This window comes from Struthio camelus, chromosome 36 (assembly GCF_040807025.1).
Source record: "Struthio camelus isolate bStrCam1 chromosome 36, bStrCam1.hap1, whole genome shotgun sequence".
NCBI lineage: Eukaryota > Metazoa > Chordata > Aves > Struthioniformes > Struthionidae > Struthio > Struthio camelus.
The window spans coordinates 380,037-404,336 of record NC_090977.1 but is presented as its reverse complement, the minus strand read 5'-3'; the positions used below and the strand labels follow the sequence as shown (position 1 = coordinate 404,336).

Below are 24,300 nucleotides of genomic sequence, written 5' to 3'. Positions count from 1 at the left end.
TATAAGTGGTTTTATGTGATCTATTTGGCCAGTCCTATATAACATGGCCTTACTGAGGTCACCTCAGTAAAGTCGGAGTTGTCCTCTTTGCATGGACAGCTGCTGGAGATGTGCCAGTACCTCACCTAGCAGCACCACCATGGAAGACCAAGTGCACTGCATCTGCCCAGTAGCCCTCTGTGAAGGCTTTTATCTGCATCAGAGAAAAAGCAGTAGAGTTGTACTGAAGTCACTATGAAAAAACAAAAAAACAAACAACCCCCCCCCACACAGAATAATTTAGGTTGCATGGGACTTTTGAAGGTCTGTGGTCCAACCTCTGCTCAAAGTAGAGCTAACTAAAAAGTTAGACTGGGTTACCTAGGGCTTCATCCAGGTGAATTTTGAAGAATGCCAGGGATCCCTCGGTGCAATTCATATCTGTTGCCTCCCATCCTGTCACTGGGCACCTCCAAAAGTCTGGCTCTGTCTCTATAACCCTGCTAGGTATTCGCGGGAATTTGATCCCCGTTCGCCATCTCCTTTCCCACCTGAACAAATCCACCACCCTCAACCTCTTCCTGTCTGCCCTGAGCTCCAGCTCCGACCGTCCTGGTGGCCTCCACTGGGCTTGCTATAGCCTGTCCCAGTCTGCCATGTACTGGGGAGCCCCAAACTGAAGCCAGTGCCCAGATGTGGCCTCACCAGGGCCAAGAGAGGCACAGTCCCTCCCTTTCCCCCTGCCGGCTCCACTCTTGCTTGTGTAACCTTGGATGTGGTTGTCCTTCATTGCTGCAAGAGGACAATACTGATCCATTTAGTCCTGATCTCATTGCCCCCCTGTATGCACGTATATACATAATTATCCTGATTTAATAGAATTTAATTTCTTGAGAATTTGTTTTGCTGCTTCCCACCTGAATTTTTGTCAGCTTTTTTTTCTGGTAGCTCCAGAATTACATCTTCAGCCCTACATGGTGCTCCATCCCAGACTATCCTTAGGCACTGCTCAGCTCTCTCAGCCTTCAATTTCAAAAAAATCCTCTATGACACATGGTTTTAACGTAAACTTCTGCACTTCAGTTTCATCTTAATTTAAGGCAAAGGCCAGTCTTCCTTGAAAACCCTTAAATCTTGCTGTGTGGTAGGGTTAGGCATCTGGAGATGGTCAGGGATGCAGGAGACAACAGACCTCTGTAGAAACACAGGTATATTGATTGGATGAATTGAAATAAGGAAATGACACTTTTGTGCTTTCTGTGCTACACCAGAGGAGACTTAGTCCTGCCCCCACGCCAGGGAAAATCTGGGAATACAGAGGAAAATAGAAAACAGCCACCTGGTGGAAATCAAAACTGCGGACGTTCCCCAAGGTTTTTGTCCTGGCCCGTGGCCTCCCCTCGGACGGGGCTGCCACCCGCCTCCCTGCGGTCTGCGGACTGGCTCCCAGCACGAGGCCAGCATCGATGCTGCACGCAGCAATTAGCAAATGTATTTCCTCTTTGCCCCACCCTCTTTGAAATATTTACAGCCTTGCTCGGGTGCAGACTAGCTCATTTTTAACAAAGCCTCATTTTCTCTGAATGATTTCCAAGCCTTTGTGGGCATCCCCCTCTCCCCTGCAAACCCACACGTTCTTCAACATACGTTTAAGTGCAAAGTATGCGCGAGACTTTCTCCTGTGGTCAAATATGCCACGGACCTATCTCCTGCGCGCAGTCTCTGATATCTAACATGGCAGGATCTCACATCGAATGACTTTCCACACTTGGAGCACTGATTTTTCTCCCCTGTGAGTTTTCTGGTGTACGGAAAGGTGTGAGCTCTGCCCAAAGCTTTTCCCACACTCAGAGCAGGTATAAGGCTTTTCCCCTGTGTGCACCCGCTGATGTTGAATCAGCTTGGATCGCACGCTGAAGCATTTCCCGCACTGGGAGCACTGGTAGGGCTTTTCTCCCGTGTGCGTTCTCTGATGGACAATAAGGTCTGAGCTCTGTATGAAGCTTTTCCCACAGTCCAGGCATTTGTACGGTCTCTCTCCAGTGTGCTGTCTCTGGTGTTTAATAAGGTTTGATCTTTTACTGAAGCACTTCCCGCACTCAGAGCACCGGTAGGGCTTTTCCCCCGTGTGGGTCCTCTGGTGTGCCGTTAGCGTCGAGCTCCGGGTAAAGCTTTTCCCGCATTCAGGGCACTCGTACATCTTCTCGCCGGTGTGCACTCTCTGGTGCGTCACGAGGCTGGAGCTCCTGTTGAAGCACTTCCCACACTCGGAGCACTGGTAGGGCTTCTCCCCGGTGTGGGATCTCTGGTGGACGATGAGGTCGGAGCTCCGCGTGAAGCTTTTCCCACATTCAAGGCACTTAAAAGGCTTCTCTCCTGTGTCATCTCTTTGAGGTGTGATGAAGTCCAAGCCCCAGCTGGCCTGCTCTCCACATTCAGAGTTCAGCATGCATCCATCTGCAGGGTGGATGTCCTCCTGGACTGGTGCTTCTCCAAGGTCACTGTCACCTCCTCCACAGTGAGCCGTTCTCTGCTCCGTCTTCTCCATTACTGGACTCCACTGACTCTCCCAGGCTCTTGCCTGACCGGCACTCCCAGCAGTCTTCCCTTCCAACATCAACACTGATGGTACAGGCATGCTCACTTGCTCAGGATGGTGGGTTTGGGTACCTTCCTCCTCAAGCTCCTTGTCTCTCCCAGAACCTGTGTGACACAGAGAAGCCAGATGATAGGTTATTTTTGGGGCCAGGTAGAAATAACATCTGGCAGGAAGGGGTAGAGAAGCTAATGCCCAAATTAATAAAGCAGGGAAATTGCCTGAGGGTGCTGCAATTCTGCTTCCAGAGTTTCTCAGGGGCAGAAGAATAGGAAGTCAATGGAGAGGAAATTTCTTCTAATTTCCAACCAGGATCAGTGGAACTGTATCTCATAATAGGATAAGTCACATTCTGGCTAAAATCCTGGTGGGGAGTTGATAGGGTATAAGAGTTCATGCTGATGTAGATTGTCATGGTCTGTGTCAAAGACCCCATATCCTCACCTGTGCGTCGACTGCAGAGTGTTTCTTTTTTCTCTCTTTCTTGAAGATCAGGGACCCAGAGCTCTTCCCCTTCTTCCATCTGGGCGAGCAAATCTGGTTTGGCAGTGGGAAAACCTGTTCCAGAGGGTGAAAGCAGAAAATAGTATGAGTGACTTCAGAATTGCAAAGTATTTGTAAAATTAGAGCAATTCTAACCTTCCCCCAGCCTGGGAATGGGAATATGGTCATCTTGGCTACCTGGGCTCTGAGGGCGTCCGCGCGAACATGGTTCTTCCACCCAGTTCCCACAGAAGGCAAACACCAAACATTTGACCTGCACAGGCCAAAGCCAATCTTTGGGATGGGGCTAGTTCAGGAAAAGATCCTCTTGGGGAAGAAAGGTATTTCCATCCCCTTGAAAAAAAATACCAAAGAGAAGAAGAGAAGGGTTTTCCTTAACATTCCTTCTCACTCTGTCGCATATGAAGAGTGTCAAGGAGATGATCTATCTCACTCCTGAGCACTGCAGAGCTCAATCCATCTGAAAATTGAGAGCATCTAGAATGTAAAGACACTGAGCAAAAGCTTCAGAGAGCTTTTGGCTCCTGGCGCTCGAAGACACAGAACTCCTCACCCAGCAACGTCACGTTCTCATAATTTTCCAGCATGACATCCACGTAGAGAGTTCTCTGCCCCAGGTCCAGGTGGGCCCACTGCTCCTTGGTGAAATACACAGCCACCTCCTCAAAGGTCACGGGCTCCTGGAAGAGTAAGAGATGCCCCTTTCAGTATCTGTTGCCTCAGCTCCACCATTTAGGAGGGAGAAGAATCAAAAACCAGAGGTCCTGGCAGAGGAAGAAGGAGAGCTGCTCTAGCCTGTCCCAAGCAACCAAGAGAGCACACGGCGTTCAGGCAGAGAAGCAAGGGCCTGCCTTTCCTCCTAGGAGATGGGGTGGACAAAGAGGAGACTCACAGACCTGAAAATAAACCTCCAAGCAAGACCCACGGATGAAACCCCAAAAGGAAACCAACAGCCTCCTCATTCCCACCTGGACAGCAGGTGGTGAAGGGTGGCTTTTCCCAGTGCATGTGCAGCTGCTCCTTGTCCACCTCACTGCAGCCTATGTCTAAGACATTCAAGCATCAGCAGAGAATGAGGCAAGTTTCTGCACCCACAAACAGGTGTTTCCTTTCCCAGAATGGCTGGGTTTCTGCTCTAACATATAAACATCCTCTTTGAAGAAATGTATTTTGTTTTCCTGCACATCATCTCTCTTTTTAGTCTGTCTGTTTTCTCTTCCATCTCCAGAGTGAGCCCCAAAACGAGTCCCATTAAGTTGTCTACCTGAGCCAGTTTCACAGTAGCCATTTCTTTTTCGGTGTTTCAGGATGTTTGGCTATTCTGGAGTAAAACGCAACAGCCCATTGGTGCTAGAAAAGGAAAAGGGCGAAGCTTCAGAAAGGTTCCTTGCCATCACTTTCTCATTCCGCTTTTCACCCTTCCCAAGTCTTTCACAGTCCATGGTTCGCCAAAAGCAAATCAGCGAGGCACTTTCTAAACTTCCTTCCAGGAAAAGGCCTTTAAAAATCAGAAGTGGAGAAATAATGAAAGAGCATAGGGTGTTTCTGAAGGGGATTCTTAAGCTTGTGCTGAAAACATTGACCTCACTAATATGACTTTTATTCTTGTAAAAGCTTGTTTTTTAAATGCTGCTTTCCATGTTTTCACTTTCCCACCCCCTCAGGCTTCAGTGGTATCACCGGAAACAAAGCAACACAAAGTATCCAGGCTCTGTTGTATGGTAGATACAGTGTATCTACTGTAATGAAACAGTTGATGCTTTTCCAGGGATCCCAAAGTAACACGAAATGGGCATGTAAACTGCTTCCTAAGCAGAGGGGAAAAAATATATATTTGACTAGGACAAGTCTTCTGACTTCAAACCCAGGTCAGGTTGCTCAGTTCTATGTCCCACCAAGGTCTAAATATCTCCAAAGATTGAGATCTCCCATGCCTCTGTCCCACTATTTCACCATCCTCAGGGTGAAGGGTTTTTTCCTCCCCTTATATTTAATCAGAATTTCCTGTCTTGCAAATCCTGCCCTTTGCCTCTCATCCCATCATTGGGTACCTCCAGAAGTCTGGCTCCAGCTGCTCTACAACCCCATTAGGCAGTTGCAGACAGCAATTCAACCCTCCTTGGCCGTCTTCTTTCCAGGCTGGACAAACCCACCACCCTCAGCCTTTCCCCATCCATCCAGAGCTCCAGCCCCACAAGCTCAGTGACCACCACCGCTGGGCTCACTCCGGCCTGTCCCTGTCTGCCCATTAACCTCTCATGGGCAGACAGGTCATTTAATGAATATTTGATCACTGGAGAATGAAATGAGAAAGATGAGAGACTGGACATAACTAGACAGCGAGAGAGCAAGGGGCTAGTCCGCTAGCTGGCTGCTTAAAGCAGTAATACTTGTGCTGATAGTAGGGATATAAGGAGACTTCCTCATCATTTAAGAATTAAGTAAAATCTTAAAGGTGGTGGAAAATAATTTTCCCTATCACCTGCCCCCATTATGGACCTCACAACCCAGGAGATGACACGTCCCCTGCTGTCCCCACTGTCCCTTCCCCACACAGGAGGAGACCATACCCAACCCAGGCCAGGGCAGGGGGACCTGTAGCCACCCTGAAAGGGTCCATACCCACCCCAAAGGGTGCCAGAGGGTCTGTACCCATCCTGAAAGGTGCCGGAGGGTCCGCATCCAGCCTGAAAGGTGCCAGAGGGTCCGTACCCAGCCCGAAAGGTGCCAGAGGGGCTATATCCAGCCTGAAAGGTGCCAGAGGGTCCGTACCCATCCCGAAAGGTGTCGGAGGGTCCATACCCAGCCCGGGCCGGTGCCGGAGGGTCCATATTAGGGTCCATATCCAGCCCAGACTGGTGCCGGAGGGTCCGTACCCATCCCAAAAGGTGCCGGAGGGTCCGCATCCAGCCCAGGGGCGGTGCAGAGGGGGCACCCGTACCCACCCCGAGAGATGCCAGCAGGTCCATACCCAGCTTGGGCCGGTGGCGGAGGATCCGCATCCAGCGCTGGACGGTTGCAGGGGGCCCGCACCCACCGCCCCCCTCCCCGGGCAGCCCCCGGGACCCTGCCGGTTACCTGCGCTGCCGCATCGCAGCCAGCTCCCAGCCTCGGGGCTGCCCAGGCTCCGCTTTGTTCTCGGCTCCGGCAGCCCCAGCCCCTTCCTGTCCGTCGCCCGCCCCTTCCCGTGCCTCCCCCCTCTCCCCCCCCGGCCCGGCTGGCAGCCCCCACCTGAAATGCAATCCCGAGCCGGGAAGAGCAGCCTGCCTGACCCCAAGGGCAGCTGAGACGGGGCAGACTGGGGGGGACGATGTGCTACCGCTTCGGCCGAGCTCGACCGAGCCGCGGCCCCCCAAAAAACGGCCCGAGAGGTGAAGAGGTGCCTGAAGTCGCTAAGAGCCCCCGGAGCTTTCAAACGGCGGCATCGGGGAAGTTTAGCCAAGCCTGGTTATACATCCACATCCGAGGAATGTCATCCTGCCGTATCGTATCGTATTGGAGAGATTCGTCAAGCGGGAATATGCCCCCAGGCAGACGCAAGCAGATTTAACGTTAAGTTTCCTGCACAGAGCTGCTTTGGCTGTGGAGCTGCTTAAGCATCCATAACCAAGAAACAAAAAAACAACCTCCAGAACTTATTATTTATTACTTTTTTTTAGCGGTGACACGATTGTCCCTGCTCATAATTCCATCCACATACAGTTTCTAGCTCTCTTCTTGTCCACCCTCCCAACCCTCCTGCTGCTCCCGGGGCAGCCAGGAAACCACTCACACTCATGGGCTCCTCCTGGACCTGCGTGCAGGACAGCAAAGGGACCCTCGCTCCCCTCTACGTCCCACCCCGAGACTTTGCCCAAACATCAGCACTTAACCTCCACCTCCTCAGCGGCCCAAGCCCACCGTCCAGGTGGAGGGCAGCAGCAAAGCCGGGGCCGGATGCCGGCAGCGTGGGAACAGCCGTTCCAAAACTGCACAGCCCAAACCGCCGCTCTTGGCCTTTAGAGAAAGCAGCTGCTTTACGCGGGACGTCTGGACCGTGACGCTCCAGCCGAATGCCACCGGTGCCGCGCGGCGGCGGGCAGGGCACGGGTCTGCCTCCGCTCGCTCACCCGCTGCCGGCCTGCAGCCTTTCTCTTCTCTCCCTGCAAAGACAAGGCAGGCATCAGCCAAAGCCGCTCCCCGGCAGGAACCGGCACGGGGCTAAGGCACATTTCCCAGCGCGGCTCAGGTGTCCCCCCGAAAAAGCAGCTGCTCCCACCACCCCGGGCTCTCCGGCGCTCTCGCTCGCTGTCGTGGCGCCGCTCGGCCGTGAAGCCGACGAAGCCGGGCAGCCCCGGGGCCGGGCTGCGACACGGCGGCCAAGGAGCACGACCCTGGCCAGGCGGACGGGACAGAGGTGCCCGCCTCGGGTATCCCGACGCCTTGCCTCTATCGCGACACGGAGTGCCGCCCGCGCCTCCACTCACCGCGGTGCCCCCTCCCAGCGCTATCGCGACAATGGCGACACGGGCGCGCGTTCCCCCCTGCCCGCTCCAGCCCCGCACTCACCGCGGCGGCCGCCCGGCCCGGCCAAGGCCAACAGCAAGAGGTCGAGGAGGGTCAGGGGGCTCCTTGGCACCAGGACCATCCTGACCGGACCAGCCGAACCGAGGGAGGCGAGCGGCAGAAAGGGAAGCGGGCAGCCAATAGCGGCGCGGTGCGCCTCTGACGTCACCGGCCGCCAGGCAGAAGCCGGCTGGGAGCGTGGGGGCAGAGCGAAAGTGAAAGAGGCCCATCGGTGGCCTCGGGCCTTCCCGGGCCGGCCCGGACCACCGTCGCGGGGACTGACAAGAGGGGGGCGATGGCCGGGTGGGTGGCAGCGAAAGCAGAGCAGCACCAGCCCTGCCCTGAGCAGGAATCAGGCCAATTAAAAGTTGGAGACAGCCCCCCGGCAGGGAAGAGCTGAGAAGCGAGGCTGTTGCCGCTCTCGCGCGCGGCTTGCGTTCCTCGCTGCTGCTGTGGCACCTTCGGCTCCGGCTTCCTTGTGCCGTGTTTCCTGGGACGAGGTGTGCCAAAGTGCCAAAGTGAAGCTGGGGCGAGGAGGGGGGCGGCTCTCGTGCCTCCTCCTCCCGCTCCCGTCCCTGGCTGGCCCTGCCCCGAGCAAAGGCGGCTCCCCGACTCCACGGCGAAGGGGGCTGCCGGGGTGGCCGGTGGGGACGGGCTGCAGCCGCCGCGGCGTTCGCGGGCCAGCGTGGGCGCCGGGCTGTCGGGGTGCGGCGGAGCTGCTGGCAGGCCTTTGCCCGGGGCGGCTCCGGGGAGGCGCCAGCCCCGCGCCCCGCTCGGCCCGGCAGCTCCCGCTCGGGCGGACGAGCCGGGGCTGCGGGAGGAGGAAGCGAGCGCCGCGGCGGCGGCGGCAGGGCCATGTCTGCGCAGGGGCTGAGGCGCAGCCTCGAGCAGGAGGTGACCTGCCCCATCTGCCTGGGGGACTTTGAGGAGCCGGTGATGACCGCCTGCGGGCACAACTTCTGCCGAGGCTGCGTGCAGCAGGAGCGGGGGCTCTCCGGGGCGCCTTTCCCGTGCCCGCTGTGCCGGGAGCCCGTGCGGGCGAGCAGCCTCCGGCCCAACCTGCAGCTGGGCACCGTGGCGCAGCTGGTGCAGCGGCTGGCGCTGCAGCAGAGCGGCGCGCCGGGGCAGGCGAGCGCGTGCCAGGCGCACGGCGAGGCCCTGCGGCTCTTCTGCCGCGAGGACGAGGCGCTCATCTGCGTGATCTGCCGGGAGGCGCGGGCTCACCGCGCGCACGCCGTGCTGCCCCTCGAGGAGGCCGCCCAGGAGTACGAGGTGGGCTGGGGCTGGGGCTGGGGCTGGGGCTCGGCCCCGAGCCCGCCAGCGGCCGAGCAGCCCGGCCCGGGGGCTGCGGCGGGCCGGGGGCTGGCGGGGCCGGGGCGGCGATGGGCGCGCGGCCCCCACAGCCCCTTCTGGGCCGGCGGTGCTGCGTGGGGCCGGGCCCCAGCGGGCGCTCGGGGGCCAAAGTCCTCTTCTGCGGCGGCAGGAAGAGCTTGCGAGGGTGGCGCAGGGCCTGCGGGAGCACAGGACGGAGCTGCAGCAGGCGCAGGCCCACGGGGCCGCGGAGGCCGCCCAGCTCCTGGTACGGGTGCCGGGCACCGGGGAGGGCGGCGGGGGCCGCAGGCAGCGGCGGGGCGGCGGGCGGCTTTGGGGGCGAGCGAGAGGGGGCTCGGGGCGGAGGAGGAGCCGGGACGAGCGCTCCTCGGCGGCCGCAGACCGGCGGGGGTCCGCGGCACGCCGGCCCCGGCCCTCGGCTCCGGCAGAGCTTTCCGGAGAGCGCCGGGCGGGCTCCTCGGCCGTGGGCCGGCGGGCGGCAGCGGGCGCTGGGGCGGCGCGGCGGCCGGCGAGCCCCGGGCAGGGCCGCGGGCGCCGCGGGGAGGCGGGCGGCGAGGCGGCACCCGGCGCTGCCCTCGGCTCGCCGCCCGCCAGGGGCGCCTGGGGCGGGAGAGACGGCTGGTGGTGGCGGCGTGCGAGGAGCTGCGCCGGGCGCTGGCGGAGGAGGAGCAGGCCCTGCTGGGGCGGCTGGCCGAGCTGGACGGGGAGGTGACGCGGCGGCGGGAGCAGCACGCCGCCGGCCTCAGCGCCAGGATGGCGGACCTCAGCGCCCTGATGGCCGAGCTGGAGGAGACGCGGCGGCAGCCGGCAGCCCGGCTCCTGCAGGTGGGGCGGCGGCGGCGGGACCCCGCGCCCGGGAGGGCACCGCCGCTTCCTGGGCAGCCGGCCCGAGGGCCGCGCGGGGAGGCCCCAGTGGGGCCCCCGGCGGACGAGGGCCGGGCGGGTGGGCGCCGCGCAGGCCGCAGACGGGCCCGGCACCGGGGCGGTGGGGCCTTGGGGCGGGCGGGCGGCGCGGCGGGGGGCTCTGCACACCCCCAGCCCCGCTCCCGGGGCGGGCGGGCGGCTGCTGAGCCGCACTGGCTCGCGGCGGCCGCTCTCGGCACCCACTCTCCCCTCTGCCGTCCTCCTCCAGGATGCCCGGAGCGCCGTGAGCAGGTACCTCCCGTGCCGCCGGTCGGCAGCTCCCGCGCGCCCCTCCGCCCCGGCCGCCCGGCCAAGGCCGGAGGGCCAACGCGCTGCTGCCGCTGCAGGGCCAAGAAGGGGATCGCTGCTGCGCCGTGCCTGAGGGTGTCCGACGTGCAAGAGAGCATCCAAGCTTTTCCCCAGGAGAAGACGACGTTGCAGAGCCTGGTGGGATTCCTGGGTGAGGGCTGTTCCCCGCGGCCGCTGCCTCGCGCGGAGCCCACGGTTGGCCCCGGCCGCCCGGGCTGCGCCCACCCGCCGCTGGCGACGGGCTCGCGGCACAGGCGCCTCTCACTCCGCTCTCCGCTGCTTCCTTGCAGGCTTGAGACGAGCCGCAGCGTGCGCAGGTAGCGAGTCCTGCCCGGGCGCCCGTCGTCCCCTCCTGCCTCCGCCCGGCGCCGGGCAGCCTGCCTCCCGGCCCGCCGCCCGAGCCCAGGACGGCGCTTAGCGGCGCCCGCGCGCGAGCCGCGACTGCCTGCGGCGGCGAGAGGGCCCCGGCCTGCTGCAGGCATCTGCCCGAGAGCCGCAGGGCCCTTGCCAGGCCGGCCGGCGAGGCGGGAGCGCCCGTCCGCCCCGGGCCTCTGCCTCCCGCCTTCGCCCGGCCCCGGCCCCCTTCCCAGCCCCGCTGCCAGCCGGGCAGCCGCCTCAGTCGCCCCCGGCTTCCCGCCACCGAGCTCGGCCCGGGACGCTCACCCCGTCCGTGTCTCTCGCTCTCCCCAGTGGACGTGACGCTGGATCCAGCCACGGCTCACCCCAACCTCATCCTGTCCGGGGACAGGAAAAGCGTCAGGCATGGAGACAGACGACAAGAGCTGCCCGACAACCCCGAGCGATTCAGCGTTTGTGTCTGCGTCCTGGGCCGTGAGCAATTCACGGGCGGGAGGCACTACTGGGAGGTGCACGTGGAAGACAATGTGGAGTGGGACCTCGGGGTGTGCAGGGAGTCAGTGAAGAGGAAGGTGAACGTCAAACTCTCCCAAGAGAACGGGTACTGGGCCGTGTGCCTGAGGGGGGGCATCTACAAGGTGTCAACTTCCCCCCCAGCCACTCTCCCTGTGACCACAGCGCCCGAGCGGGTGGGAATTTTGCTCGACTATGAGGCCGGCGTGGTCTCCTTTTACAACCTCACTGACAGGTCCCACCTCTTCACTTTCACCAGCAGCTTCTCGGAGACACTGCGCCCTTATTTCAGCCCTTCTGTCAATAAGGGGGGGCAGAACAGAGCTCCCCTGACCATCTGCCTCGTCCCGACTCAGCCCTGAGGTCCTGTCAAGGACAGTGATGGTCCCGGCTTGGATGGTCCCATCTGTGTTGGGCATCGCCCACCTGCCCATGGTGCCGCGCTCTGCCCCAGCCCCTCTGCATGGTGGGATGGGGCTTGGGTGACCCTCCTTGTGCCACCCACCAGCTCCCAGCCCAGCCCTGATGGCATTTGGCCCCTGCGTGTCCCCTCCAGCAGCATATGCCAAAGGCCCATCCCACCTCTTAAATCTCCCGAAAAGGGGGTGCACCCCTGCACCCATGGGCAGGCAGCACCAGGGCTCCCAGCCACCTGCTTCCCCTCTTTGTCCCCGAGGGTCTCTGTGCCATGGAGGGATGGGGGGACATCCAGGACGAGTGCACAATCATCAGGCACCTGCATCACCTGGGCACAGCAGGATCACATCTCCGATCCAGAGGATACCAATACCTGTGTCAATAAAGCATCTGTTCTCCCGCCAGCTCCCGAGTGGGGCCGGGGTCTCGCTGTCACTCTTCTGGCAGGAGCGGGACCCTGAAAGTGGAGCTGCAGGAGAGGCTTGGGCAAGGTGCTGTCCCGGGACTCGCTGCGGGGGCTCTGGGGCTGGAACGGGGCGCTCCCTGCTCCAGGAGGCAGCGGGCTCTTGTGCTGCCCTGCGTCCAAGGCACAGCGAGGGCTGGCACCGGGGGCTGAGCGCAAGCGCCCGCCGGCAGGGCAGGGCCAGCGTCGGCCAGGCCCATCCGAGCGAGCAGAGCAGGGCAGCCCCAAATCCAGGGTGCTGGAGACGTCCATGCAGAGAAGAGAGGGCCAAGGGCAAGTAGAGAAGCCAGTCCATGGGTCAGGGTCCAGATGAGCAGGGTCCATGGCTGGGCACAGGCATGAGCACAGCTGGGAGCAAGCTGCAGAGCAGTCCTGCTCCATCAGAGCTGGGGAAGGGGCTGAGAAACCTGAGCTGAGCTTAAATAGAGCCTGGGGCCATGGGCAAGGGGTGGGTGGGGGTTCCAGGTGGGGCTGTTCAGGGCCATTAATGCCCCTCGGTGCCCTGGCAGCAGCCTGCCCTCCTGGCAGGGTGCGTCCTCATGCCTGCCGGATCTGGGCTCGGAGAGGACGTGCTGTCGGGTGATTTAATTCAGGGGAGGGAGTGCGCTCAGACAGAAGACAGCTGACAAAAAGGATTTAATAAGAATACGGGATAGACTGCTGGAGCGAGTGAGACCAAAGATCAAGTGCAGGGCTCAGACAAGATCTGGCCCTTGCTTACACATCACTAGCCTCTTTTATACCGTTTTTTTTCTCCCTCTTTACCTCACATTTGCTCCTCCCCAGTCCATGACGATCCCTCCCTTTCCCCACCTTTGGTCCTTCCCCTAAACTTCCCCTACTCAGGTTTGCACTTTCCCACAGACCCCTCAAAACAGCCCAGAATAAGTTTTGCACAAATTTTCTGCGTGTTGTCTTCCATAGCGAGCCCAGGGTCCCTCACCAAGGTAGTGTGGCCGAGCGGTCTAAGGCGCTGGATTAAGGCTCCAGTCTCTTCGGAGGCGTGGGTTCGAATCCCACCGCTGCCAAGTCCCTTTTAGGCACTCGAGACGCAGCTGCAGGGATTCGTTCGCATCTCTCTGTGCGGTGCTAGTTGAGACCACATCTGGAGTACAGTGCAGAGACCACATCTGGAGCGCTGTGACCAACGCTGGGCTCCCCAGACTAGACTGGAGCAGCGAATCCAGTGATGGAGTAGAGAAAGGGTTAGGGCCAGACTCTTCTCAGTGGCAACCAGCAAAAGGATACCTGACTTCCAAGGGGCAGAAAGAGGACTACAGGGAATTTCTCTTGAACATGAGAAAGAAAAAAATTTTACTGTGAGTGCGGTCAGACACTGGAAAGGGTTGTCCAGCAGGTGTCCGGAGCCTCCATCTTTGGAGGTATTCAAAACCCAAGCTGGACACGACCCTGAGCCATGTGCTTCAGAAAACCCTGCTTGGAGCAGGGAAGTTCAACCAGAAGTTGCTGAAGCCCCCTTCAGGGCTGGACTGGGAGCTGGTGGGTGGCACAAGGAGGGTCACCCAAGCCCCATCCCACCAGGCAGAAGGGCTGGGGCAGAGCGTGGCACCATGGGCAGGTGGGCGATGCCCAACACAGATGGGACCATCCAAGCCGGGACCATCACTGTCCTTGACAGGACCTCAGGGCTGAGTCGGGATGGGGCAGATAGTCAGGGGAGCTCTGTTCTGCCACCTTTTAATGATGGAAGGGCTGAAATAAGGGCGCAGTGTCTCCGAGAAGCTGCTGGTGAAAGTGAAGAGGTGGGACCTGTCAGTGAGGTTGTAAAAGGAGACCACGCCGGCCTCATAGTCGAGCAAAATTCCCACCCGCTCGGGCGCTGTGGTCACAGGGAGAGTGGCTGGGGGGGAAGTTGACACCTTGTAGATGCCCCCCCTCAAGTACACGGCCCAGTACCCGTTCTCTTGGGAGAGTTTGACGTTCACCTTCCTCTTCACTGACTCCCTGCACACCCCGAGGTCCCAATCCAAATGGTCTTCCACGTGCACCTCCCAGTAGTGCCTCCCGCCCGTGAATTGCTCACGGCCCAGGACGCAGACACAAACGCTGAATCGCTCGGGGTTGTCGGGCAGCTCTTGTCGTCTGTCTCCATGCCTGACGCTTTTCCTGTCCCCGGACAGGATGAGGTTGGGGTGAGCCGTGGCTGGATCCAGCGTCACGTCCACTGGGGAGAGCGAGAGACACGGACGGGGTGAGCGTCCCGGGCCGAGCTCGGTGGCGGGAAGCCGGGGGCGACTGAGGCGGCTGCCCGGCTGGCAGCGGGGCTGGGAAGGGGGCCGGGGCCGGGCGAAGGCGGGAGGCAGAGGCCCGGGGCGGACGGGCGCTCCCGCCCCGCCGGCCGGCCTGGCAAGGGCCCTGCGGCTCTCGGGCAGATGCCTGCAGCAGGCCGGGGCCCTCTCGCCGCCGCAGGCAGTCGCGGCTCGCGCGCGGGCGCCGCTAAGCGCCGTCCTGGGCTCGGGCGGCGGGCCGGGAGGCAGGCTGCCCGGCGCCGGGTGGAGGCAGGAGGGGACGACGGGCGCCCGGGCAGGACTCGCTACCTGCGCACGCTGCGGCTCGTCTCAAGCCTGCAAGGAAGCAGCGGAGAGCGGAGTGAGAGGCGCCTGTGCCGCGAGCCCATCGCCAGCGGCGGGTGGGCGCAGCCCGGGCGGCCGGGGCCAACCGTGGGCTCCGCGCGAGGCAGCGGCCGCGGGGAACAGCCCTCACCCAGGAATCCCACCAGGCTCTGCAACGTCGTCTTCTCCTGGGGAAAAGCTTGGATGCTCTCTTGCACGTCGGACACCCTCAGGCGCGGTGCAGCAGCGATCCCCTTCTTGGCCCTGCAGCGGCAGCAGCGCGTTGGCCCTCCGGCCTTGGCCGGGCGGCCGGGGCGGAGGGGCGCGCGGGAGCTGCCGACCGGCGGCACGGGAGGTACCTGCTCATGGCGCTCCGGGCATCCTGGAGGAGGACGGCAGAGGGGAGAGTGGGTGCCGAGAGCGGCCGCCACGAGCCAGCGCGGCTCAGCAGCCGCCCGCCCGCCCCGGGAGCGGGGCTGGGGGTGTGCAGAGCCCCCCGCCGCGCCACCCGCCCGCCCCAAGGCCCCACCGCCCCGGTGCCGGGCCCGTCTACAGCCTGCGCGGCGCCCACCCGCCCGGCCCTCGTCCGCCGGGAGCCCCACTGGGGCCTCCCCGCGCGGCCCTCGGGCCGGCTGCCCAGGAAGCGGCGGTGCCCTCCCGGGCGCGGGGTCCCGCCGCCGCCGCCCCACCTGCAGGAGCCGGGCTGCCGGCTGCCGCCGCGTCTCCTCCAGCTCGGCCATCAGGGCGCTGAGGTCCGCCATCCTGGCGCTGAGGCCGGCGGCGTGCTGCTCCCGCCGCCGCGTCACCTCCCCGTCCAGCTCGGCCAGCCGCCCCAGCAGGGCCTGCTCCTCCTCCGCCAGCGCCCGGCGCAGCTCCTCGCACGCCGCCGCCACCAGCCGCCTCTCCCGCCCCAGGCGCCCCTGGCGGGCGGCGAGCCGAGGGCAGCGCCGGGTGCCGCCTCGCCGCCCGCCTCCCCGCGGCGCCCGCGGCCCTGCCCGGGGCTCGCCGGCCGCCGCGCCGCCCCAGCGCCCGCTGCCGCCCACCGGCCCGCGGCCGAGGAGCCCGCCCGGCGCTCTCCGGAAAGCTCTGCCGGAGCCGAGGGCCGGGGCCGGCGTGCCGCGGACCCCCGCCGGTCTGCGGCCGCCGAGGAGCGCTCGTCCCGGCTCCTCCTCCGCCCCGAGCCCCCTCTCGCTCGCCCCCAAAGCCGCCCGCCGCCCCGCCGCTGCCTGTGGCCCCCGCCGCCCTCCCCGGTGCCCGGCACCCGTACCAGGAGCTGGGCGGCCTCCGCGGCCCCGTGGGCCTGCGCCTGCTGCAGCTCCGTCCTGTGCTCCCGCAGGCCCTGCGCCACCCTCGCGAGCTCTTCCTGCCGCCGCAGAAGAGGACTTTGGCCCCCGAGCGCCCGCTGGAGCCCGGCCCCACGCAGCACCGCCGGCCCAGAAGGGGCTGTGGGGGCCGCGCGCCCATCGCCGCCCCGGCCCCGCCAGCCCCCGGCCCGCCGCGGCCCCCGGGCCGGGCTGCTCGGCCGCTGGCGGGCTCGGGGCCGAGCCCCAGCCCCAGCCCCAGCCCCAGCCCACCTCGTACTCCTGGGCGGCCTCCTCGAGGGGCAGCACGGCGTGCGCGCGGTGAGCCCGCGCCTCCCGGCAGATCACGCAGATGAGCGCCTCGTCCTCGCGGCAGAAGAGCCGCAGGGCCTCGCCGTGCGCCTGGCACGCGCTCGCCTGCCCCGGCGCGCCGCTCTGCTGCAGCGCCAGCCGCTGCACCAGCTGCGCCACGGTGCCCAGCTGCAGGTTGGGCCGGAGGCTGCTCGCCCGCACGGGCTCCCGGCACAGCGGGCACGGGAAAGGCGCCCCGGAGAGCCCCCGCTCCTGCTGCACGCAGCCTCGGCAGAAGTTGTGCCCGCAGGCGGTCATCACCGGCTCCTCAAAGTCCCCCAGGCAGATGGGGCAGGTCACCTCCTGCTCGAGGCTGCGCCTCAGCCCCTGCGCAGACATGGCCCTGCCGCCGCCGCCGCGGCACTCGCTTCCTCCTCCCGCAGCCCCGGCTCGTCCGCCCGAGCGGGAGCTGCCGGGCCGAGCGGGGCGCGGGGCTGGCGCCTCCCCGGAGCCGCCCCGGGCAAAGGCCTGCCAGCAGCTCCGCCGCACCCCGACAGCCCGGCGCCCACGCTGGCCCGCGAACGCCGCGGCGGCTGCAGCCCGTCCCCACCGGCCACCCCGGCAGCCCCCTTCGCCGTGGAGCCGCCTTTGCTCGGGGCAGGGCCAGCCAGGGACGGGAGCGGGAGGAGGAGGCACGAGAGCCACCCCCCTCCTCGCCCCAGCTTCACTTTGGCACACCTCGTCCCAGGAAACACGGCGCAAGGAAGCCGGAGCCGAAGGTGCCACAGCGGCAGCGAGGAACGCAAGCCGCGCGCGAGAGTGGCAACAGCCTCGCTTCTCAGCTCTTCCCAGCCGGGGGGCTGTCTCCAACTTTTAATTGGCCTGATTCCTGCTCAGGGCAGGGCTGGTGCTGCTCTGCTTTTGCTCGACAGGAGCACAGGCGTCCAGCCTCGCAAACAGGTTTTTTGGCTGTTACTGTAGAAGACAGCATGGGAAGTCTTCCTCGAGCAGCACAGGGCTCCCAGTGCCCATACGAGGACCCCTGTGATGATACACCCCATGGCTCACTCCCTGGCACGTGCCTGGCAGAGTAGAGGCCTCGACTGCATCCAAGAGGCTGGTATATCCCAGGGGTCAGAGCATCATCCCAGTGCTGGGGTCACAGGTTGGAGCCTCATCCTCACCTCCCCCGTGTACAGCTGTGCTGCCCCCAGGGCCTTTCTTCCCTCCCGAGCCCCCCCAGGCAGCGGAGAGCACCCTTGCGAGTGCCAGGTTGTGCCATTCAGCATCCAAGAGGGTAGGATGGAGACAGCGCTCTGCCCTCACGCTGACGCTTTCAGTGCTGGATCATCATTTGCAACGGTGCTTCGGTCACCAGCACAAGTTAATCCTAATATTTTGCTTAAGTCTTCCCCCAGCCAGAGCCTTGGGCTGCCGATAGCTGCTGTAATCCCAGCTCCAAGGACGTGCCCCTTCCAGGGTCAGGTGTTTCCTTCACAGATGGTTCCAGGAGCTAACGTAAGGCACAGCGCTTGCATCCCTATTCCCTCGGGGGTGTGTTAGACTATTGTGGTCCAAGCAGCATAGGATACAGCATCTTAATACTCTCCCCTCTCTTTTTCTCCCCACCTAAGGAAAAAAAAAATCAGCAACAAGGCAGGGGAGAGCGTCTAGAGCAAAGACAACAAAACACAGCACCAAGGAAAAATCTGGATGAGTTCTGAGGCTGTTCAGTTTTGGATAGACATCTCCATGTCCTGAGGATCCTATCACCCAGCAGAATTCAAACTTTCTCTTGCGGGTGCACCACGTCCTCAGATTTGACCTGCAGTTTGAGGTTGATCTAATTAGAGACAGAACCCGTTGTGTATGACATTTAAAGAAGCAAAAGGAGAACAACTTGAATATAACCTCAGTCATTGTAAGCTGTGACTAACAAATTTCTAAAGCAACTTTTTTCAGCAGTGCCACCTTTTTAAAGGAAAAAAAAAATCACATGTTCTCGCTTGATAAAGATTCTGCACTCCAGGAAACCCAGTTCCACTTTATTGCACCTCTTTAAAAGCAAGAAAATTCACAAATAAGCCATGACTTGGGGTGTCATATTTGCACCAAATTCATTGTGGTGTATTTTGAACACAGCAGTATAAAAATCAAATAGGACATAATAAGTACAACAGGGAAATCATGAGAGGAGACATCTGCGTATGAAAGACCCTTTTCCAGAGACATCTGGCACCATGCCCCATCAAAGAGAGAACAGCAAACAGACCAAACATCAAGGCAATGGGGACCCCTTGGCTGCAGGGCTGGCTTGCATGGGCCTTCTCTTAAAAAAAGCCACCTTCTTCTGCTTCTAAAACCAACCTGCTTGTTTTAAAGCCCATCACTGACTTCATCTGGAGGCATTGCATTGTTTCCGATAATGGACACTCAATATATCTACAATATCTAATTTTACCACGAGTTGGACTGGGCCCTTCTTTCTCTTCACCCTCAGATCCTCAGTATCCAGTTTCCATTCCCCTACCCACCACTGTATGAATTAAAAGTTTGGACAGGAAAAGGTTTTTAGTTCGCCTCTCCTTCACACAGGGAACAGCAGCTTTGCCTAACAAAGTCACCCCGAGCCAGATGCTGTCCGAGGGCAAAGGAAGTCAGTGAAACGCCGATGCAATGGTTTGAGGAACCCATATACAACAAAATGCCATACTGTTACTTGTCAGAGCACCAAAGCTGTATACAGACACTGAGACATGGGTTGTACCTGTACATTTAAGCCTCCTTTTTAGCCACTGCATGGACAGGATGAGTGCAAACATTGGCCAGGGCAGGGCAAGAGAGGGATTACTGGCCAAAAGAGGCAGAGCTGACTATTTTGGGGTTGCCGGAAGATGCCAGAAACTCAGAAGAGAAGCACTCATAAGGGCATCTCCTCCACATCCGGGGTTTCTGAGTGAGGGACAGACAGACAGAGGAAGTTCCCATTAATGAGCAGATGGCTGGGACCTGGTGGGACTGCACTGTCTCTGGGATAGATATCCCAAGGCAGCCTGAAGGGATTAGGCAAAGCAAGTCACTCGCTGTGACTCACAGGACCCACAGGTGCCTCGTCCCGTAGGTGAGTCCGCCGATGCTTCATGAGGGAAGAGCTGGACGTGAAGCACTTTGTGCATTTGGTGCATTTGTAGGGTTTCTCTCCGGTGTGGATCCTCCGGTGGATGATGAGGGTGGAGCTAGCCCGAAAGCTTTTCTCACAGTAAGAGCACTGATACGGCTTCTCGCCCGTGTGGATCCGCTGGTGTCTCCGGAGGGTCGTGTTCTCCCGGAAGGCTCTCCCGCAGTCAGGACATACGTGGGGTCTGGGTCCCATATGGCTCTTCTGGTGAAGAAGGAGGGCAGAGTGAACAGTGAAGCCTATTCCGCACTCGGGGCACTGATAAGGTTTCTCTACCAAGTGCTTTTTCCGGTGTTTGTTAAAAGCTGAGCTGTCAAAGAAGGCCTCCCCGCAGTCAAGGCACGGGTAAGGGGGCTCTCCCCTGTGGGTCCTGAGGTGGGCTACGAAGGCCGAGCTCTTTGTGAAAATGTCCCCGCACTGAGAACATTTATAGGTTTCCTCCTCCATATGGCTCTTCCGATGTTTGCTGAGCGACTTGTTGGCCATGAAGCTTTTCCCGCAGTCAGGGCATGGATAGGGTCTCTCCCCGGTGTGTATTCGCCTGTGGATGATGAGGGTCGAGTTTGAAGTGAGTTTTTTCCCACAGTCTGGACATGTGAAGATGGCGCCCTCCGTGTGGCTCTTACGATGCTTATTGAGGGACTTTTTAGCCATGAAGTTTTTCCCACAGTCAGGGCAATTATAGGGCCTCTCCCCTGTATGTATTCGCCGGTGGACAATAAGAGCTGAATTGGAAGTGAGTTTTTTCCCGCACTCAGAGCACTGGTAGGCCCCATTCTCCAGGTGGACCTTGCAATGCTTTTTGAGAGACTTGGTGGACGCGAAGCTTTTCTCACAACTGAGGCATTTGTAGGGTTTCTCGTGAGAGTGGGTTTTCTGATGGTTCTTAAGGGTGGAGTCGCACGTGAAACTTTTCCCGCACTTAGAGCACGTGAAGGGTTTCTCCCCCAGATGGACCCTCTGGTGCCGATTGAGGGACGAGCCACGGCTGAAGCTTTTCCCACACTTGTGGCACGCATGTTTGTGCTGCCCCAGGTGTATTCTTGACTCGCTCTTGAAACCGTGTTTTTTCCCATTGTGGCTGGAAGAAGCCGATCTCCTCCCCGAGTGGCTTTTCTGTTGGTGGTTCTCGCCGGCCAGGGAGATGCCTCCTCTGGATTTCCTCGAGGCCACGCCGTGCAGCTCTGCTCGATCTTCATCTTCTTGCTGGGAACTTTCGTCATCCGTGTCACTTTCTGACCCATCACCTGCTGGGACAGAGGGGGAAGAACCATCCCTGAGTCACTCCCTGCACAGGGGGAACCACAGAAAAGAGGCTGGAGGAAGCAGAAACAAAGAAAAAATGGGCAGATGGGAACAAAGGGATAAATCCCACAAGTTTTTCCCCTACAGAAAAAGAAAAAAGGAAAATATTTGGCCTCTACCCCAGCCTGAATATGCACGGAAAGAAGCTAGAGTAAAGACGGAGAGAAGCATCACAAAAAGGGCGGTGATTTCACGCCACATCATATATAGCTGGAAAAGCCATAGCAAGCAGACTGCCTCTTCCAGGAGGTACCAAAACTTGGTATTTTGGGCTGCCAGTGCTTAATGGGTTCCTGTGGCTTTCTACTCCTGCACCCTCCTTCCCAGTTACACATATTTCCAGTATGGGGCCCGGGCTCTTGCTTGCTGGAGGTGAGGAGCGATGCCTGTCACGGGGCTATGCCCCTGCGGGTATTTTGGGGTTGGGGTCGAAGCTAATTCCCTTACCTGAGTGAGAGGAATTGGAGCCGGAGGAACTCCCTGGGTCTCGATAAGTTTTCCACCGTTTTCTTTTCCTTGCCCACAGTCTCAGAAGGGGTCTCGCTGGTTCCTCATCCTCAGAGCTCTGGATGTCTGGGATCCAGGCCTCTTCCCCTTGTTCCAGCCGAGCAAGCAGGTCGGGGTTATACACCGGGAAGCCTGCTCAGGTAGACAGCGGTGGATTACCGGGTAGATTACAGACGCATGTGATGTCTCGTTACGGGAAAGGTAGCTGTGACCTTAAAATTCAGACCTCTTCCAAACAGAAAAAAATCCAGATGCTCAGGACTCTCTGAGGAGGGAAGAATTCGGTCCCAGCAGGGTTTGCTGAGAATATCTACAACTGGACACTCATTACTCAAGAGATTTCCAGGTGATGCAAAAGGCAGCTGCACATCCCAGGAAAAAGAAGCTTGAACCAGAGAGGAACTAGCCCCAAAGCCACTTTTCAAGAACACAGAAAAGCCCAATGACAGCGAGAGCAGATGAGAAACGCAGAGGCTGTCCATCTGAAAGGTTCAGGGAGTATCGAGCAGGAGGAAAAGGAAGGCTGGAAAAACAGAGAAATAAAAGTGGGCTGTGACACAGGCCTGCCAACTGCATAGCTTGGATACATCTGACACAAGTGACCAACTCCCTTATTTTCCTTTGAGATAAATCCGTCTTTGCAAGGAGCAGCGTGCACAGGCTGCACTCACAGGTGACGGGGCTGTACACCACTATATCAGAGGCTTTAGGCAGCTGAATATCTGCTCCAAGAGCAGGATGTTGCAGAAGGGCTACGGGCACACGAACAAAGAAACAGTGCTCAAGGCACAGAGCGAGGGTGAACTGCACTGTGCAAAGCCCAGCAAGCTGGGCATTTGAGAGTGTGACTCTTTATCCCATCATCCACTGTTAGACCCTCCAGATGTTCCCTAGAGGCTTCCCTGCTTCCACCCATGGAAAGGAACCAAGAAGCATCCAGCAAGATCAGGACTGTGCCTGTCATTACTCAGTTACTGCATGCTAGCACCCTAAATCTGAGGCTGGAGTCAAGTTCTCGTCATGCCCACTCCCCTCCTGGAGCTGCCACTCGTTTATCCCAGTTGGAGGAGCCTGGAGCCTTCTCCATCCCAGAGACCATCCCAGGGTGGGTGAGCAGGCAGGACCTGTCAGGAGAGGGCACTGCAAGTCCAGAGCTCCTGGGCTTAAGGAGAGCCCAAGGCTCAGGGGCCCCAGTTGCCCAGCAGCACATCCCTACTGCTAGGGGACACCCACAGCTATGCGTTAACTCAATTAAATGCAGAGTGTTTTTTTTGCTCATCGTGCTCTGCTGCAAGCCACATCGAGGTGGGAGAAGGAAATCCACCTGCCCAGGGTGGGATGCTCAGAGCATGCGCAGCTGCTATACAGATGTCTAACACATACACTAGGCAAAAACCCATGAACGCTGCTCGTATCCCATCAAGATTGTGGAGGAGGAGGGAGACAGAACTGCAGTTAGGGCTTAGCCTCTTAAACTCTAAGCTCTCAGCCAAATAGAAATTTGGAGACTATTTCTTGCTTTATATTAATAAAAAAAGCATAGTTACTGAAGCAAACATCATGCACAGAGCGATCCAGGGAAGCTCCACAAGCTGTGTCTGTCCCAGCAGAGCAGAACGGAAACCCAACCCCACCGCAGGCTGCTTCCACCTTCCTTCCAGGGATCACAGCAGTCTCCTGGATCAGAGTCCCCTTCAGTCCCTAGCTTGCTGTCTGCACACATCATCTTACTTCCATGCTGAGGACATTTATCCCAGGAATGTGCATGTTAAGGATGGAAGAGCAAACACAGTAAAGCAATTACTGCAGGGATCCCAAACCTGGCGAAACCTGGAAGCCCCACAGTGAAAGGGCTCTCCAAAACAGATCCGCTCCCTGTGAAATTGAAAACGAGAGTGCAAAAGGCATCATTTCTTTCAGAGGCATCCTTGTCACTTGAAACTAGGACGGAAAGGCTTATTGAGGAACGCACCCTGGGAACATCAGCACCAGAAGGAGGGAGGGAAGCAGGTCTGGATTTTGCCCCCAGAAAAATGAGCCTTTTCTGCAGTGGCTGGGGAGAGGCGGAAGATGCCCCAAGCATGGCAGAGCCCTTCCCTACCTGCAAGCGCAGCCGGGTGGTTTCTCTGCCCAGGGTCCGAGAGAGCCCAGTGCGCACCAGTGGTGAGAACGGTCACCTCTTCCAAAGCCTCGGGCACCTGGAAAACAAAAATCAAATAAGAAATAAAAACTCAAGGCTGTGCCCCGAGAGCCGCAGCTCAGGCTGGGACAGGGCTTGGGTCCCCCCGGCCGAGCAGTCCCTACCTGGGCAGGCTCCGCCGCAGCCATCTCCGCGGCCGGGGCTCAGGGCAGGGCGGCTCGGCGGGCGCCGGGGGCCATGGTCTCCGCAGCCTGGGAGGAAGGCAAAAAAAAAAAAAACCCAAAAACAAAAAGTAACCAAAAAAACCCCAAAAGCAAAAAGTAACAAAAAAAAACCCAAAACAAAAAGTAACAAAAAAACCCCAAAACCAAAAGACCTCCTCACCGGCTCAGCCGGGGGGCACCCCCAAACCCTCCCCCGCCACCCCCTGCGCGGCTCCGAGGAGGGCGGCGGAGCTCGCCATCCCCGCCCGCGGCTCCGCGCATCCCCCGCCCGCGCCCCCGCGGTACCTGCGCGCCCAGCCCGGCGCCGCCGCCTCCCCGGGGCGGCCCCGCGGCGGGGAGGTGTCTGCGAGCGGGGGGGTGGAGGAACCCACCTCCCTGCCCGGCTGCCCCGGGGTAGGGGGGATGGAGCCAGCTCCTTGAGCCCTGCACCGGGGCAGCGCCCGCAAGGCCAAGCTGCCCCCGCCCCGCGGTGCCCGGAGGAAGGCGGCGAGACATCTGCCCCGAAAGCGGAGAAATTTGGGGGCGTTCAGGCCGAGAAACGCCGTCCCAGAACAACCCCAGATCTGCCCTGTCCAAGGCGGGGAGGGAGGAGGAGGAAGGAGATCAACAGGCGAAATACACGTTTATAAACCAAAACGCGTGCCGGCCTGCAAGCTCACAACTGCCTTCCCTCCTTTCGGATGCGGCTGCAGCTGTTTCGACGCTAATGCCGTATGCCAATAATGATTTAATTTCTACATCTCTAATCGGACAACGAAAACATCCAGACCAAAGAGAAAACCAAAACACCACCACCAAAAAAAAAAAAAAAAGCAAAATAACTAACTTCGATTCGCTTAACCTCAAATGGGAAGATAGATCCG

The 24,300-nt window shown here is 60.1% G+C and overlaps 4 protein-coding genes and 1 non-coding gene across 8 annotated transcripts in view; 2 read left to right on the top strand and 3 right to left on the bottom strand.

Annotated features, from left to right (window-relative positions):
• LOC104139172 (zinc finger protein 850) overlaps positions 1–24,300 on the bottom strand; it is a 70,016-nt gene that overhangs the window by 4,069 nt on the left and 41,647 nt on the right. The window contains exons 5-6 of the mRNA XM_068923983.1: positions 19,183–20,303; positions 1,757–2,364 (exon numbers count right to left, since the gene is read on the bottom strand). Of these exons, the coding sequence (XP_068780084.1) occupies positions 1,757–2,364; positions 19,183–20,303 (1,729 nt within the window). The remainder of the gene's footprint in view (positions 1–1,756; positions 2,365–19,182; positions 20,304–24,300) is intronic.
• On the top strand, positions 7,633–11,859 carry LOC104139174 (zinc finger protein RFP-like). 3 transcript variants are annotated; one of them, XM_068923945.1, is made up of 8 exons: positions 7,633–8,896; positions 9,108–9,203; positions 9,551–9,781; positions 10,089–10,111; positions 10,207–10,319; positions 10,459–10,485; positions 10,859–11,097; positions 11,298–11,859. In XM_068923945.1, exons 1-8 carry the CDS (start codon positions 8,480–8,482, stop codon positions 11,343–11,345), a joined length of 1,194 nt encoding a protein of 397 aa, XP_068780046.1. In that variant the 5' UTR covers positions 7,633–8,479; the 3' UTR covers positions 11,346–11,859. The 3 variants fall into 3 exon arrangements, with proteins under 3 accessions (XP_068780046.1, XP_068780044.1, XP_068780045.1); XM_068923943.1 differs by having other exon boundaries at positions 10,859–11,859; XM_068923944.1 differs by lacking the exon at positions 9,551–9,781 and having other exon boundaries at positions 10,859–11,859.
• LOC104139175 (zinc finger protein RFP-like) lies at positions 12,537–16,654 on the bottom strand. Of its 2 annotated transcripts, XM_068923947.1 has the most exons (7): positions 16,066–16,654; positions 15,759–15,854; positions 15,181–15,411; positions 14,851–14,873; positions 14,643–14,755; positions 14,477–14,503; positions 12,537–14,103 (listed from the first exon to the last, which is right to left on the bottom strand). In XM_068923947.1, the coding sequence occupies exons 1-7, from the start codon at positions 16,480–16,482 to the stop codon at positions 13,562–13,564; spliced, it is 1,449 nt and encodes a 482-aa protein (XP_068780048.1). In that variant the 5' UTR covers positions 16,483–16,654; the 3' UTR covers positions 12,537–13,561. The 2 variants fall into 2 exon arrangements, with proteins under 2 accessions (XP_068780048.1, XP_068780049.1); XM_068923948.1 differs by lacking the exon at positions 15,181–15,411.
• On the top strand, positions 12,865–12,946 carry TRNAL-AAG (transfer RNA leucine (anticodon AAG)). The gene has a single exon. It is a non-coding gene; the product is annotated as a tRNA-Leu (tRNA).
• Positions 20,543–23,464, bottom strand: LOC138063802 (zinc finger protein 7-like). The gene is made up of 4 exons (XM_068923824.1): positions 23,378–23,464; positions 23,175–23,271; positions 21,014–21,205; positions 20,543–20,577 (listed from the first exon to the last, which is right to left on the bottom strand). Exons 1-4 carry the CDS (start codon positions 23,399–23,401, stop codon positions 20,543–20,545), a joined length of 348 nt encoding a protein of 115 aa, XP_068779925.1. The 5' UTR covers positions 23,402–23,464.

Excerpts from the sequence above, each read along its gene's own strand:
- LOC104139174 (XM_068923943.1), top strand. The coding sequence starts at position 8,480 with ATGTCTGCGCAGGGGCTGAGGCGCAGCCTCGAGCAGGAGGTGACCTGC. Across the intron at positions 9,782-10,088 it reads CGGCAGCCCGGCTCCTGCAG|GATGCCCGGAGCGCCGTGAG; the intron begins GTGGGGCGGCGG and ends GTCCTCCTCCAG. Across the intron at positions 10,320-10,458 it reads GAGCCTGGTGGGATTCCTGG|GCTTGAGACGAGCCGCAGCG; the intron begins GTGAGGGCTGTT and ends GCTTCCTTGCAG.
- LOC104139175 (XM_068923947.1), bottom strand. The coding sequence starts at position 16,482 with ATGTCTGCGCAGGGGCTGAGGCGCAGCCTCGAGCAGGAGGTGACCTGC. Across the intron at positions 14,756-14,850 it reads GCCCGGAGCGCCATGAGCAG|GGCCAAGAAGGGGATCGCTG; the intron begins GTACCTCCCGTG and ends CTGCCGCTGCAG. Across the intron at positions 14,104-14,476 it reads ACGAGCCGCAGCGTGCGCAG|TGGACGTGACGCTGGATCCA; the intron begins GTAGCGAGTCCT and ends CGCTCTCCCCAG.
- LOC138063802 (XM_068923824.1), bottom strand. The coding sequence starts at position 23,401 with ATGGCTGCGGCGGAGCCTGCCCAG. Across the intron at positions 23,272-23,377 it reads CTGCGGCGGAGCCTGCCCAG|GTGCCCGAGGCTTTGGAAGA; the intron begins GTAGGGACTGCT and ends TTTGTTTTCCAG. Across the intron at positions 20,578-21,013 it reads CTCCAATTCCTCTCACTCAG|CCTCTTTTCTGTGGTTCCCC; the intron begins GTAAGGGAATTA and ends TGCTTCCTCCAG.